This window comes from Cyphomyrmex costatus, unplaced genomic scaffold, assembly GCF_001594065.2.
Source record: "Cyphomyrmex costatus isolate MS0001 unplaced genomic scaffold, Ccosl1.0 scaffold5, whole genome shotgun sequence".
Taxonomy (NCBI): domain Eukaryota; kingdom Metazoa; phylum Arthropoda; class Insecta; order Hymenoptera; family Formicidae; genus Cyphomyrmex; species Cyphomyrmex costatus.
This window is the reverse complement of record NW_017279267.1, coordinates 5,054,898-5,068,041: the sequence shown is the minus strand read 5'-3', so window position 1 is coordinate 5,068,041 and position 13,144 is coordinate 5,054,898. Positions and strand designations below refer to the sequence as shown.

At 32.0% G+C, this 13,144-nt stretch overlaps 1 protein-coding gene across 1 annotated transcript in view; it reads left to right on the top strand.

The window, feature by feature from the left end:
• The window catches only part of stj (voltage-dependent calcium channel subunit straightjacket), a 14,741-nt gene extending 1,806 nt beyond the window's left edge, over positions 1 to 12,935 (top strand). The window contains exons 2-18 of the mRNA XM_018545451.1: positions 592 to 778; positions 935 to 1,477; positions 1,586 to 1,993; positions 2,287 to 2,610; positions 3,008 to 3,064; positions 5,035 to 5,115; positions 5,724 to 5,798; positions 5,993 to 6,097; positions 6,301 to 6,372; positions 6,920 to 7,067; positions 7,975 to 8,041; positions 8,214 to 8,371; positions 8,499 to 8,634; positions 10,451 to 10,728; positions 11,148 to 11,485; positions 11,809 to 12,057; positions 12,357 to 12,935. Coding sequence (XP_018400953.1) covers positions 592 to 778; positions 935 to 1,477; positions 1,586 to 1,993; positions 2,287 to 2,610; positions 3,008 to 3,064; positions 5,035 to 5,115; positions 5,724 to 5,798; positions 5,993 to 6,097; positions 6,301 to 6,372; positions 6,920 to 7,067; positions 7,975 to 8,041; positions 8,214 to 8,371; positions 8,499 to 8,634; positions 10,451 to 10,728; positions 11,148 to 11,485; positions 11,809 to 12,057; positions 12,357 to 12,740 — 3,610 coding nt within the window. The 3' untranslated portion in view covers positions 12,741 to 12,935. The remainder of the gene's footprint in view (positions 1 to 591; positions 779 to 934; positions 1,478 to 1,585; positions 1,994 to 2,286; positions 2,611 to 3,007; positions 3,065 to 5,034; positions 5,116 to 5,723; positions 5,799 to 5,992; positions 6,098 to 6,300; positions 6,373 to 6,919; positions 7,068 to 7,974; positions 8,042 to 8,213; positions 8,372 to 8,498; positions 8,635 to 10,450; positions 10,729 to 11,147; positions 11,486 to 11,808; positions 12,058 to 12,356) is intronic.
• The last annotated feature ends 209 nt before the right edge of the window (positions 12,936 to 13,144 follow it).

Sequence of the window (13,144 nt, the reverse complement as noted above, 5' to 3'; positions counted from 1 at the left end):
AGCCAAATAAATCTATCGAAAAATATTAAATATATAAAATTTAATAAAACGCTTTAATAATTACAAAGACAGACGTTTCGACACCGATCGGGCCATTATCAATGTTATAATTAATAAAGTTAACATAAAAAATGAACGCATTCTTCTTCCATTAAAAATTGATCCTAATAAAAATTATTTACGAATTAATAAAATTATAACCAAAAAATTAATACTAAAAAACAATTACTTTAAATATTAATCTTCATATAAATCGGTATAGAATGAATCATATGTTGAAATAAGTATAAATTGATCCTAATAGAAATTATATAAATTAATGAAATTAACAGCAATAAAGATTAATTAATAAAAACAAAAACTCTATTACCTTATCAAAAATACAAAAGAAGCAACAAGTCCATAATTAAAATTCATCGAAGTCAATTAATATAAAATATATTTGAAAACTGTAAGTCATTTTGCGGTATCTTATCACTATGATGACTAATAATAATACTGATTTTTTTAAATAAATAAAATAATAATAAACTAAATGTTTTTATTTTCTCTATAAAAATTGTTTTATTATTTTACTCTTTTAACTGACAGAGTGAAAGGATGGGCGTACAAACTGGGCTTCGAGCTGTCACAATTGGGCAAATTTGTGACGAAGGTGGAGAAGTTCGAAGACAGTTACAAGACAGCGGATACCTCGCCACGTGACGGAAACTTTCTCGTCCATGAGATTGCTAAGGACATCAAGACTATGATGGAGTCCAAGATCTCGGCTATCAGAGTACGATTCTTTTATTTCATCTCATTTACGCTGAAATTCTTAATATAACACTGAATAGACTTCTTTATTATTATCAAACTTATTGTTTGATTCAAAACGTAGTTGCAAAATATAGTCATTTGTGCATATTAGGCAACTTTGTGTTTTTGTTTTCAGAGGATAATGGACGTGGCTGAAATGTCAGCGTTATCATCACCCGACGTGGACCCACCGAAATCCTTTGAATTTATCAACGCGAAGAATAATAGTATTAGCCTTGAGTACAGTCCTCACTTCGGTGGTGATGTAAACCTCAATATGTCAGCAGTACACGTACCCACGAATGTGTATGAGCGTGCTTCGAATGTCATCCGAGCGATTAAGTGGTCCGAGGAACTCGATCGTACTTTCATCAACAATTATGAGCACGATCCATCATTATCTTGGCAATATTTTGGCAGCGCGACTGGTTTCATGCGTCAATATCCTGCCACGAATTGGATCGTAGAGAAGACGGTGGATCTGTTTGACTGCAGAACAAGGAGCTGGTACATTGAAGCAGCCACCAGTCCAAAAGATATTCTTATTCTGATGGACACGTCCGGTAGCATGACTGGTATACGACGGGAGATTGCTAAGCACGTTATAAATAACATACTTGATACCCTTGGTAACAATGACTTCGTTAATATCATTACATTCTCTAACGAAACTAAAGAGGTAAGAATCAATTGAAAGAATTGAATTTATCTAAGTCTAAATGAACGAAAAAAATATGAATTAAATTAGTAGAATGATATTAATTGATATTGATTGATGAATTTGCAGGTTGTATCATGCTTTGATGGCACCCTGGTTCAAGCAAATCTGGCGAATGTACGCGAGCTGAAGAGAGCCATTTCAAATCTCAATACAGAGAGGATCGCCAACTTCTCTTTAGCCTTGACGACTGCTTTTGAGTTACTCGAAACATTTCGCAATGAGCGAGAAGGTGCAAGATGTAATCAGGCAATCATGCTAATCACTGATGGTGTACCGTATAACTACAAGGAGATTTTTGAGGCATACAATTGGAAGGACAATCCAGACGAGCCGTTGAAGGCCGATATGCCCGTCAGAATATTTACTTATCTAATCGGTCGAGAGGTTGCAGATGTGCGAGAAGTGCAATGGATGGCTTGTGCTAACAGAGGATACTATGTACATCTGTGTACACCGGCGGAAGTCAGAGAAGAGGTCAGTGGATTAAAATTGCTTTCAAATTTGAAAACTATAAAAAACGATCTTAGTTTCTAAAAAATTAATATTTGATAAAAACAATTGGAAAAAAATACTATTAAAACTGAAATAGAAAATTGTAATGCTAAATTTATAAATTATAGAAATTCTAGCAAGAAAGCTTATTATGGGTGAAAAGTCTTTCCAAGGTACTCGAGTGAATAAAATAGTTTTATTATAATATAAAATCTGTTTTGTTTTATTATAACGGTTTAGATCAGATTATTTACGAAGTTTTGCGAATTTGTTAGGTGTTGAAGTATGTACCAGTGATGGCGAGGCCCTTAGTGCTAGGCCGCACGGACCATCCTACTATCTGGACACCCGTCTATGCCGATGTGACTGATCCAAAAATGACCGATTGGTTATGGGAACAGCGCGAAAATAACGAACAAAAGAAGCGCGTTTTACTCTACCAAAGAAATAAGAAGTTTCTCAACTCAGAGGAACAGGATCGACGATATGTGAGCAATCAGAAATGGCGGTATGATCAGACCGATCAGATCGATGAACTCCAGGAATACAAGCTAATGACCTCGGTCAGCATGCCTGTGTTTGATCGACGTGATAACGCGGTAAGATTTTTATTCATCCGTTATTTTACAAATTACGTTCAAAATTGGCCGGCAAAAGGACGACAGTTATGCGTTCTGTATGTTGTCGATAAAGGATAGCCTAAAGGTTTATTAAGATCTCCTTATGTTGAAATAAAATGATAGTTCTCTTCAGCATTCATTATCAAATATCATTCACTTTTTTCTTTCTGTTGTCTGCGCTTTCATATGCCTTCACGTTTTTCGCAACATTTTTGTAAATTCTCTCATTATGTCTCAAATGGTGTAAATATGATTTTTTTATTAATACCCAAAAATGTTAAACAAAACAAAAGTGGCAAAATTCGCGAATCACGTTTTCACGAGGTATATATTCACGCTGCACTTGCTTTGGTTTTAAGTTCCTCTTTGTCCACAGAACATCACAAGGCAGGTGCTGGTGAACGAAGCATACTGGGTGACAGAAACAAGAGAGGTTGGCAGCTAAACAAAAAAGTCAAGCAACATTATTCTATGATGCATATAGTACATCCTGTATCTTTATCTTTCGCTTTCGTGCAATCGACGACCTGTGACCTCATCTTCGCTATCAGCCTTGATTGTCGTTTAACAGACCTTAATTTATTACTCATTAGACTCATTAAATTTTGAAGAATATTTACTTTGAAAAAATATTATTTAAACAACATTATAATTATCTACAATTTTCTTGTCTCTATTAAGAAAAATTAAAACACTTTAATCTATTAAAATTTTCAAGTTATTAAGTGTATAAAAAATATTATCGCGATGTAAATGCTGGAACAAGGTCGTAGATGCGCATAGATTTTTTAGGTCCACATTCGACTCTCTGGTATCTTATGTTGATCTCTAACATTAGTTTCTGGAATTATTTCAAGTTATTAGGTAGGTTTAGGTACGTTAGTCTACCCTGTGTCCTGTCGAGACGAGTAGAAAAAAAGGCAAAGTTCTGCCCGCCTGTTGGATTGCGTTCGGCGAAAAATAATATCCTCGTAAAGATTGATTCGTAGAGATCGTTCTGCAGTGACTACTATATATTTACTTAATGAAAGAGAGAAATATTGACTGAAGGAGCAAGCGAATAGATTAAAAAAAAACTCGTTAATAAAATTAAAATTAATTGTATTTAAAAAAAATTTTTATAGGGAATTTTGAAATTAAATTTATAAAGACGAAAATAATGATTTACTCTATATAATGATAATAATCTTTTTTAAGCACTTGCTCCTTTTATTACAAGTAACAGCAGGCACGCACGTATATGAATAATATGAATTTTGGCAATTTATTGAGTGCTAGATTTTGTTAGTCAAATATATTCGTAGATCTAATTCAAGCGACGACCTCTTGAGATTGTCTTAATTAATCTCGTATATATGCATGTTCATATTCTGGATATCTAAAACAAAAAAGTTTAATTGCAGATGTTGCTCTAATCTGTATTATTTTCATAACAGCATTAAATAAAGTATATAAGTAAAATAATTTATTAAATTGTTTTCTTTAAACGGAAGAAGAAAACGAGAAAGGTCGTCACTTCGAAAGAACGAAGCTAATTGTTACTTAAACTAACACTTAGGGTAGCCTGCGTCCGATGTTGTTAATTAATTATAGAGAGAATTTGTTGTTTAATTATTATAGAGTTTTTATTGTGTATTATTATTATTATCATCATTATCATCATTACACACATACACACACGCGCGCGCGCGCGCGCGCGCGCACACACACACACACACACACACACACACACATACATTGAAACAGTAGTTGAGCTAGTTATTGCGTTTAATCGCAAGAAATCACACTCTTATTGCTCGTCCCTCTCGCGCGCATTTTTAAACATTTTTTAATTACAAAATACATAAATAGAATTTTAATATTTACGTAACATTTATAATTTGAATATGTTTTTTTTAGTCTACTTCCCATTCTGCAATACTATTTTATTCTAATAAACATCATTTTATTCATCAAAACTTTACAGTAACTATTGCTGTAAAATTTGCAGTAACGACCACTTAATTTATCATGTTAACTTGAACGAATTAAGTCTTATATACTTAACGTTCTTACTTAATATTGTAACTTAGTATTGTACATATACATTGTTATTATTTATACATACTTTTTGCCGTTGAAAGTGATCGGAAGACTATACTCATTTTTGTACACACGCGAGGGGTGATCATTTCTCACACATACGATTTTTTGATATATGAAAACGTGTTTATGTAGACGAACTCTCATTGTAATAGAACGTTGTTGGAGAAGGTAGATACGCTTCTGGTTATGCGACTTGAGATGATGATAATTCGTAATTTATTTCAACATAATAACGTTGTCATGATATAATAGAGACGTCACGCAATGCGACATATAATGCAGGTTCTCTAATTAACGTATTAATAATTGTTTGCGCAGACAATGATCGCCAATCTTCTCGGTGTTGCCGGCACAGATGTACCAATCGATGAAATCGAGAAATTAATGACTCCACATATGGTGAGCAATCTTTTTTGTATTTTTATTTATATATATTTTTTAATTTATAAAAGTGACAAATATTTTATCATTACTAATTATATATTATAATATATAACAGTAATTAGATTATAGATGAGAATATCAGTTTAGAACATTTTATCGCCTAAAATATAATACGTATACAATAAAAATCAATGATATTAGTAATTAATTAGAAAATAAAACAAAAGTTAATTTAAATTGATTAAAACTAAATATTAATAACGCTAAAATTAAAATTAATTGGAGTTTAGCACTTTTAATTATTTTTTTCTACTTTTTATCACTTACTCGGTATGTTTTTATTGACGTAGAATTATAAAGATAAATATTATATGATCCACAATAAATATTATACGACATGATAAAACAATACGGATACTAAGATAATAAATGAGATATGAATATAAGATTATATATCTTTTTATAGCCATCGCGAATATGAAGACTCTATTAAGAAGAGTGACATGAAAATGTTATTAATATCCATTATAGCTTTTATGATGCACACGGTGCATCAATTGAGGATAGTAAATGTAAATCATAATAATACAATCTTCTTTTTCTCTTTATCTCCGTGGGAGCAGCTCGGTGTCAACGGTTATGCTTTCATTGTAACCAACAATGGTTTCATCCTGATTCATCCTGATCTTCGACCAGTGGTAATTTGATTTTTAAATTGTATTATTATATTTAACTCTTCGCATGCGCATGCTTTTGTATCTCGGTATGATGTTACATGAAATTGAAAATCTTTACTATTTTATTATCGACTTATATTATTATTTATTTGGATTTTTGGTGTAACGAGATAAATAAATATAAATGGTAAAAATAACATGTATTATAAAAATAGTTTCAGGGTATCTTAAAACCAGCGTATAATAGCGTCGATATGGCAGAAGTTGAGCTAATGGATCATGATATGGGCTCCAGAGAATTTGACGAAGGAATCATTATGGTAAATTAATAAAAAAAAATTAGTAAAGTTTTTTCCCGTAAACTTTGGCAAATTTGGAATAAATAAAAAAATAATTACTTTAAAGCCGGCAAAAATAAAAAAAGTTAATGACGTGCTCTCGAACTTTTGAATAATACTATCATTAAGTGTTACATATCCATGTAACAAATAATTACGTACGAGTTTATTGTATTTTTTCGCAGTTTCGCAACAACGTGGTGAATCAGATGAATGGTAGCGCGGTGCTTTATACAAAATATCATTACGATGATATGGTAAGTATACTATCGCAATACTTAACGATAAATATTTATAAATGTACAATTTTTTTACTTAACAAAGAATTCATTTTTGTAGTTGCGATTAAAAAGTTTTTCTAAAATTCTCATTATTCGAAGAGAAACGAAATATCAAAATATTGGGGAGAATCCTGTTTGCTTACAATCCCGATTGCACACACCACTCACATTAGTCGGTACCTAGTAACTTTTCTTTGTTTTAGCAATGAAGTTATATTATTTTTAAATTGGCCAATCAGCGAGCAATGTGTACAATCGGGATTGTAGGCAATCCGAACCTTCCTAAAAATAAATAATCTGATATTTTTAGAATTTATGTTTTTTTATATTATTATTTTATCACTCGTTTGCTTTATAAAGGATTTTGATTTATAATAAATCCAACATACTTCTAAATGTTTACATAGGAGCAAATGTCTTTTCTAAAAAAAAAAAAGAATTTTTTAATAATGTCTTTTATAAAGTTACTACGTGAACGGGTGATGATCTCATTTGTACTTCAATTGATTGTTTATCGTTTTAGAAACGTGTCGGCAGAGTAAAAAGAAGATACGATTATGCGGGAATAATGGACACTCCATTTACGATAGTGGTCAGTTTGCCCCAATACGATCGTATTGGAAATTGTCACGTACTCGCTATCGAGGAGATACATCGATCTCACGCTAAAGGTACACATTTCATTCTAGCGAATTTTTTTTACAGCGACGAAAGCTTCCAATAACGCCAAATATTTTACTATTTGCACTTATATTGAGTCTTCTTAATAGTATACATTTTCCATGTTTTAAATACTAGCATTGTCCGAAATTATTTCACGCAGAATGTTGAGTATTGTTATTTGAACTTATTGATAAATTATTTATTTAAACACGCGCGTTACTTTGAGAAATGAATTGATTTATTAAAAACGTCAATGAATTAATAATAAAATTCGAGATTCTTAAAAGCACTACTCAGGTAAAAGATGACTTGGTCGGACAAATCGAATAACGAAAAAATTTGATGATTCAATAATGTAATATGGAAATTTTTGCGAAAATGCTTGAACCATACATTTTTCTTTTGAATGTAATCGCGTTTTACTTAAGTAAAGGTATTTGACAGTTTAGCAAGCTGCAAAGTTTTTTGCTATAAAGTTCCATTTAGTATGCAATTATGAGTTGCAAAGATATTTGCAAACAAGTTTTGCATTGATTGTGAAATTCACATCGTCGTGGACACTTTGTATAGATCTAAAGTTCCCGATAGGAAAGTTTACTTGCCCAAACAAAGCCCTGTACATCTCCCGTATTAACACTGTAAATTCTAGGAAAGGTTTTATAAGGTGACCTTTATATTTCACTAGTTTAGTTTTTACAGTCACAAATTATATTTTTTACTTGTAATGATAAAAGAGCGATAATGTTTTAACTTATCGATATTATAAAATTGTTTTAACTTATTGATATGATAACAATTTCAATTTCTGCTTCGGACGTTAAACTAAACTACTATTTTTTTTCTTTTAACTTATCGAGGCTTTCGTCGCTGACCTTGATCACTTATGTCAAATTTGAACGAATTGAACTATTGTAGGGAAAAACGTGACAGATTATTTCGCGGGTAGTAACTGGCGGGTGCATCCCCATTGGTTGTATTGCAAGTAAGTTCCAAATAAGTTTTCAAAATAATTCCGATTGATGTAAAGTTTGTTCTTTTTGGCTACATTAAAATGAAATGTATATTCAATTAAGAAAAGGAGGCTAATAGACTAATGAAATATGATAATTTCATGGATCTATTTATACACAAACTCTTCTTGTTGTAAATGTTAGGTATCATTATGAGGGTGAACATAGGTTCACTTCCTCGGAGTCACAGCTCCTACATTTTCTGGAGCGTACTCGCCTACCAGGCTGGAAGTGGATCGACATGAAGCAACGATCCAAACCGCCAGAACATTCCGCTACGAGTTCTAATCATAGTTCTAATCGTAAGACATCTCTTACCATATGCAGTCTCTTGTTATACATATTTATTGTTTATCTTTAGCGTTGCTTTAGCAAAACTATTTCTAACAATATTAGAATTAATAGCAATAAAATTTTGTTGTGTGACAGCTAAGCCCTACAAGGCCGAGAACAAGAATTCATACTTTTGTGACAGGAGTCTGCTGCTTAGTTTGGTTTACGATGCTAAGGTAACCGAGTGGTTTGCCCAGCAAATCCCACCAAATCCCAGCACCAAGGAATCAGGGTGAGCATAATTTCGATTTATTAGCTAATATAAGAGTGCTTTACAGCATGACTAGACTACTTGGAAAGATAATGAACGAATTTTCCTTTTCCCTATATTATTCGCATAAACTAGCGCGCAATTAATCGGTCAAATAACACACATTTCTAACACAACTATACTCGTATTTTGTAATGTTTCATATTGTTCTTATACAGATATAACTTATACAGATATAACTCTGTAACGATAATATTACGCGTACCTTAAAATTAACATTGCATATTTTATTGCTATTTAATAATTGATTTAGTTATCGATAATAAAGAAGCTATTGATCAGAATTATAACAAAAATAGGATAGATTTAAATATTGAATCTATGATGAATATTTAATATTAAACAGTGGTTGATTATTGATAATCTATCACAATACATGCAAATTTTTGTAAAGATAAAATATAAAAAAATAAATTATAACTTAAAATAAATAAAAATGGAACGATTATAATCACTATTCAACGCATCTTTAGGACGGAGACATCGCTCTTTCTCTACCACTATTTCCTTATTAAAGTTAAAATTTACACGTGCTCATTTTGACACACAAAACACTCCGTTCCGTGCTTTTATTTTAGTTCTCTATTTTATGCACAATTCTTTCTTTTCAATTTCTTTATCTTTCTTGTTTCTATGAGGATAGAAAATTCACCTATTCCTTTTAACTAATTGTACTTACCACTTTGACGCCATGCAGACCTTTAGCTAGGCTGATGAATCAGATGACCAGGTAACGCCATCACAACGCACCTTACATTCTTAGAAAGTAACGAATTAATTCTCAATTGTTCGTGTCGTATATTATAATGCAAATGTCGGCTCTCCCTATTTTTCTCTTCTCTTAGTTCTATTTTTTCGTCTTTTTTTCTTATAGAATTTTGCCCCATTTTTCATTAGGAAATTATATTTATGTATTATCTTCTTTCTAATTAATTAAAATAAAAAAAATTTTGTATTGTATATGTATATAAATTTTACAGAAAAATTGATAGAATTGTATCTTTCGCGATTCCCTCTTTTTTAAATTTAATTTGCTATTTTTTTTTGTAAAATACTTGTTCAGTATATTAATATTTCTATGCAATATAATTTTGTTTTTTTTTCTTTCCGCTTTTCTCTTCTCACTCTCTTTCTCTCTTCATCACTTTCGACACTTTGGGGTCAGCGCTAATTAGCTTGCAAATCATAGGGCGATTGCCATCTTTCAGGTTCAGAAGTCTGAAGAAGACGAATGCTTTGCGAGCGAACTGTGAAAGCAAGAAGAGTTTTCCAACGTGCAATTGATTTTGATTGCTTCATAGCATTTTTAAAAGTATTATTCGTTCGTTTGTGCCATTCTATAAAAAGGCAATTTTTCCTCTGAGTGTTAAATCTTTTACGACACAATCTCATTTAATTTAAATAAGCAATTAATAAGATAATAGAAAAATTTGTACTTTGATACAATGATAAAATCACTTGTAATAAGCTTTACTTGTAATAAGATAATTCATCTGATTTTCTATGGATCAAATAATCAATTGTTGTTGCAAAATCTCAAAGATAATAATTGCAATAATTTTTTTATCCTTCGTTGTTCGAACTTGATTTTTTAAATCAAATTTTGTATATATGGCGCAAAGGAGCTGTGAACTTGTATGAATTTGAGAGATCTGTATATTATATAATAGTTACATATCGAGTATCTTAAAATGACTCCTTTAAAAAAGTATAAGTAAACGCCAACTCGAGACGTAGACGATCTGAATCGCTATCCCTGAAGTGTTTTCTCTCGTAGGAAGCAGTTCAAACAACGTTTTGGGGTAGTCCTGGCATTTATGGCTACACGTACTGGATTGACCAGATGGCAAGACTTTCTTCCAATAGATGAGAATATGTCACTGCCGGAGAATCATTTCAGTAAATTGTATCCTCGTGCTATCGACGAAGTGTGGTATAAACGAGCGGTTGAGCAGTACTACGTAAACGCGGACAGTTTCGTTTTTTCCGTACCGCTCGAAGATGAGGGTGCCAGTAACTCCACCTTAGTCACTGCCAGTCGTGCTGTATTTATTGGTAATTTAATAATCGGTATTCAAATTATTATCAAAATAAAATATGTTCCTTTCAATTCCGAAATATTAAAATCGATCAGATCATAACTCAATTACATTTGTCTTATTTTGTTTAAATGTTCTAAATATTGACCTAGTTAAGATAGAAACAAAACGTCCAAAATTACATCCCCCCCCCCCCCCCCCCCTCTCTCTCTCTCTCTCTCTCTCTCTCTCTCTCTCTCTCTCTCTCTTCATATTTGAAATATCTTTTAAATAATTAATTACTGCTAAGTTAGCTCTAACATTAGTAGAAATTTAGTAATTTAATGACTTTTATAAGGACTTATTGTTAGTAAGCCAGATAACTTGTTTTAAATACAAATAATATGTATATATAATGGGACGACAGGATATTAAATCTACAAAAATAAATTGCAGAAAACGCAAACGGGAAAGCACCGGCCATGGTGGTCGGTTTCCAATTCCAGCACACTGCCTTACAAGCACTTTTCCAAAACATAACGTTTAACTGCGATGGTAATTGCCATAAACACTGCGGCGACGAAGTGTGGGCATGTTATCTCATTGACAATAACGGCTACATAATCGCCGCCGAGGACGAAACGGACGCCGGTAAATTTTTTGGTGATATCAGAGGTCCTATAATGAGCAGCTTAGTCAAGGATGGTGTCTTCGAGAAGATAAGAATCTTTGATTATCAGGCGGTGTGCTTCAAAAGTTCACAAACCAACAATGCCGGCAACATTCTTCTTACTGTGAGCATTTTCAATTGCAATAATAATACTATTAAGTATCAAGAATGCTAATCAAAGAAAAAATCTCTTTCGTTTTACATATTGATATTTGCTATAACAGTCATAATTAATCTAATTAAAAAAAATTTTAGAAATCTTAATTACTTGATAATGTAAAAATCAGGTAGTGTACATATATGTTTCTTTTTTCTTTTTCACTAAAGAAATATAAACAACAAACAAACCTTAACAGCAAATATAATTAAAATATAAATTTCTAATTATATGTATATACGTTACAATTTTGTTGATTTTAAAATTAAGTGCAAAATGTCATGTCGCAGCCATGGAAGCATTTGCAGACAGCACTATCGTGGATGGTCAGTCAAGCTGCTTTGGTTTGGGCAAGAACGGGCATATTGGATTATGAAGATGCGGAATCATATGGCTACGTTAGTGACGATGAATCAACTGTTCACAGAGATGAACACGAGAGTGAGGAGAAACTTCCGCCAGTCGTTGACAAAGATGATAGAATATTTGATCAAAATGTTCGGATCAATCGTACACGCCTAGAAGTGTGCGATCAAGAGGTAAATTTTAATTTAAAAGATGTATACATATATATTAAATTACTAAAATTATTGATTATATAATTATAACATATACTGGATATTCACTAAAAAAAAAATTTATTATAAGTTAATCAGGAAAATGAGTGATTGTAATGAGATACATTGTAATAATAACTAATATTATTATTACTTCTAAAATAGTTTTTCTAATAATTAGAGTATAAATAAGAGGTATTTTTTAATATAAGCTACTATCTTAGTTTCTAATTTTAATTTGCTTTTTTTTATAATTTGATATCTACACATTGAATCTGCAGATATACTTGTACCTGCGAAACGCCTCGTTTGACTTGTACGATATGGACATGGATTGCGAGCATAGATGGTACATGGTACAGCCGGTGGCTTATAGCAATATGCTGCTGGTGGTGGTAAATACCGAATGTGGAGATACGACATCACCGATACTGTCTGTCAAGCCCGAGGAGGTGATCTACGAGAATAATACGCTGGTTTGTCAGAAGGCGCTTACCGGTCTCAAGCGAAAACGGCCACAATCTTGTATACGTTCGAATCCTCGCGAGAGCGACATCAAGGATCAGTGCGGTTTGGCGACATGCGCCAAGTCGAACCTATTCCTCTTGATGTTGTTGCTGATATGCGTAATGATCGAAAAGTACACCTTCCTCCTTCTTGGTTAAGAGCTGATTTTGTAGCTAACAATTGGTGTCAAACTAATCAACAATGAAATTAATCATATGCCACGAATTGAAACTTTCGCCTGATGGAGCGTACTTATGTGGACATTTGTACATCCAGTTGTCTTGTCCGACGATCAGGATTGCTACACAACGCGCATATTTAAACGATTTTTTATTTATTTCTTATTTTCTCTAATCAAGGAATTGTTTTTTCTTGTACGAAGTACAAGAATTGTTTTTCAATCAAGGAATTGTTTTTTCTTGTTAGAATTCATATAATTTTATTTAATTTTAAAACAAAAGAAAATTTGAGTAAATGGAGAATTTAGTAAGAGAGAAATAATGAAAGTAAATTAGTAATAACCATTTCTCTCTTTTCAAAATTTCTTTTATATTAAATTTTG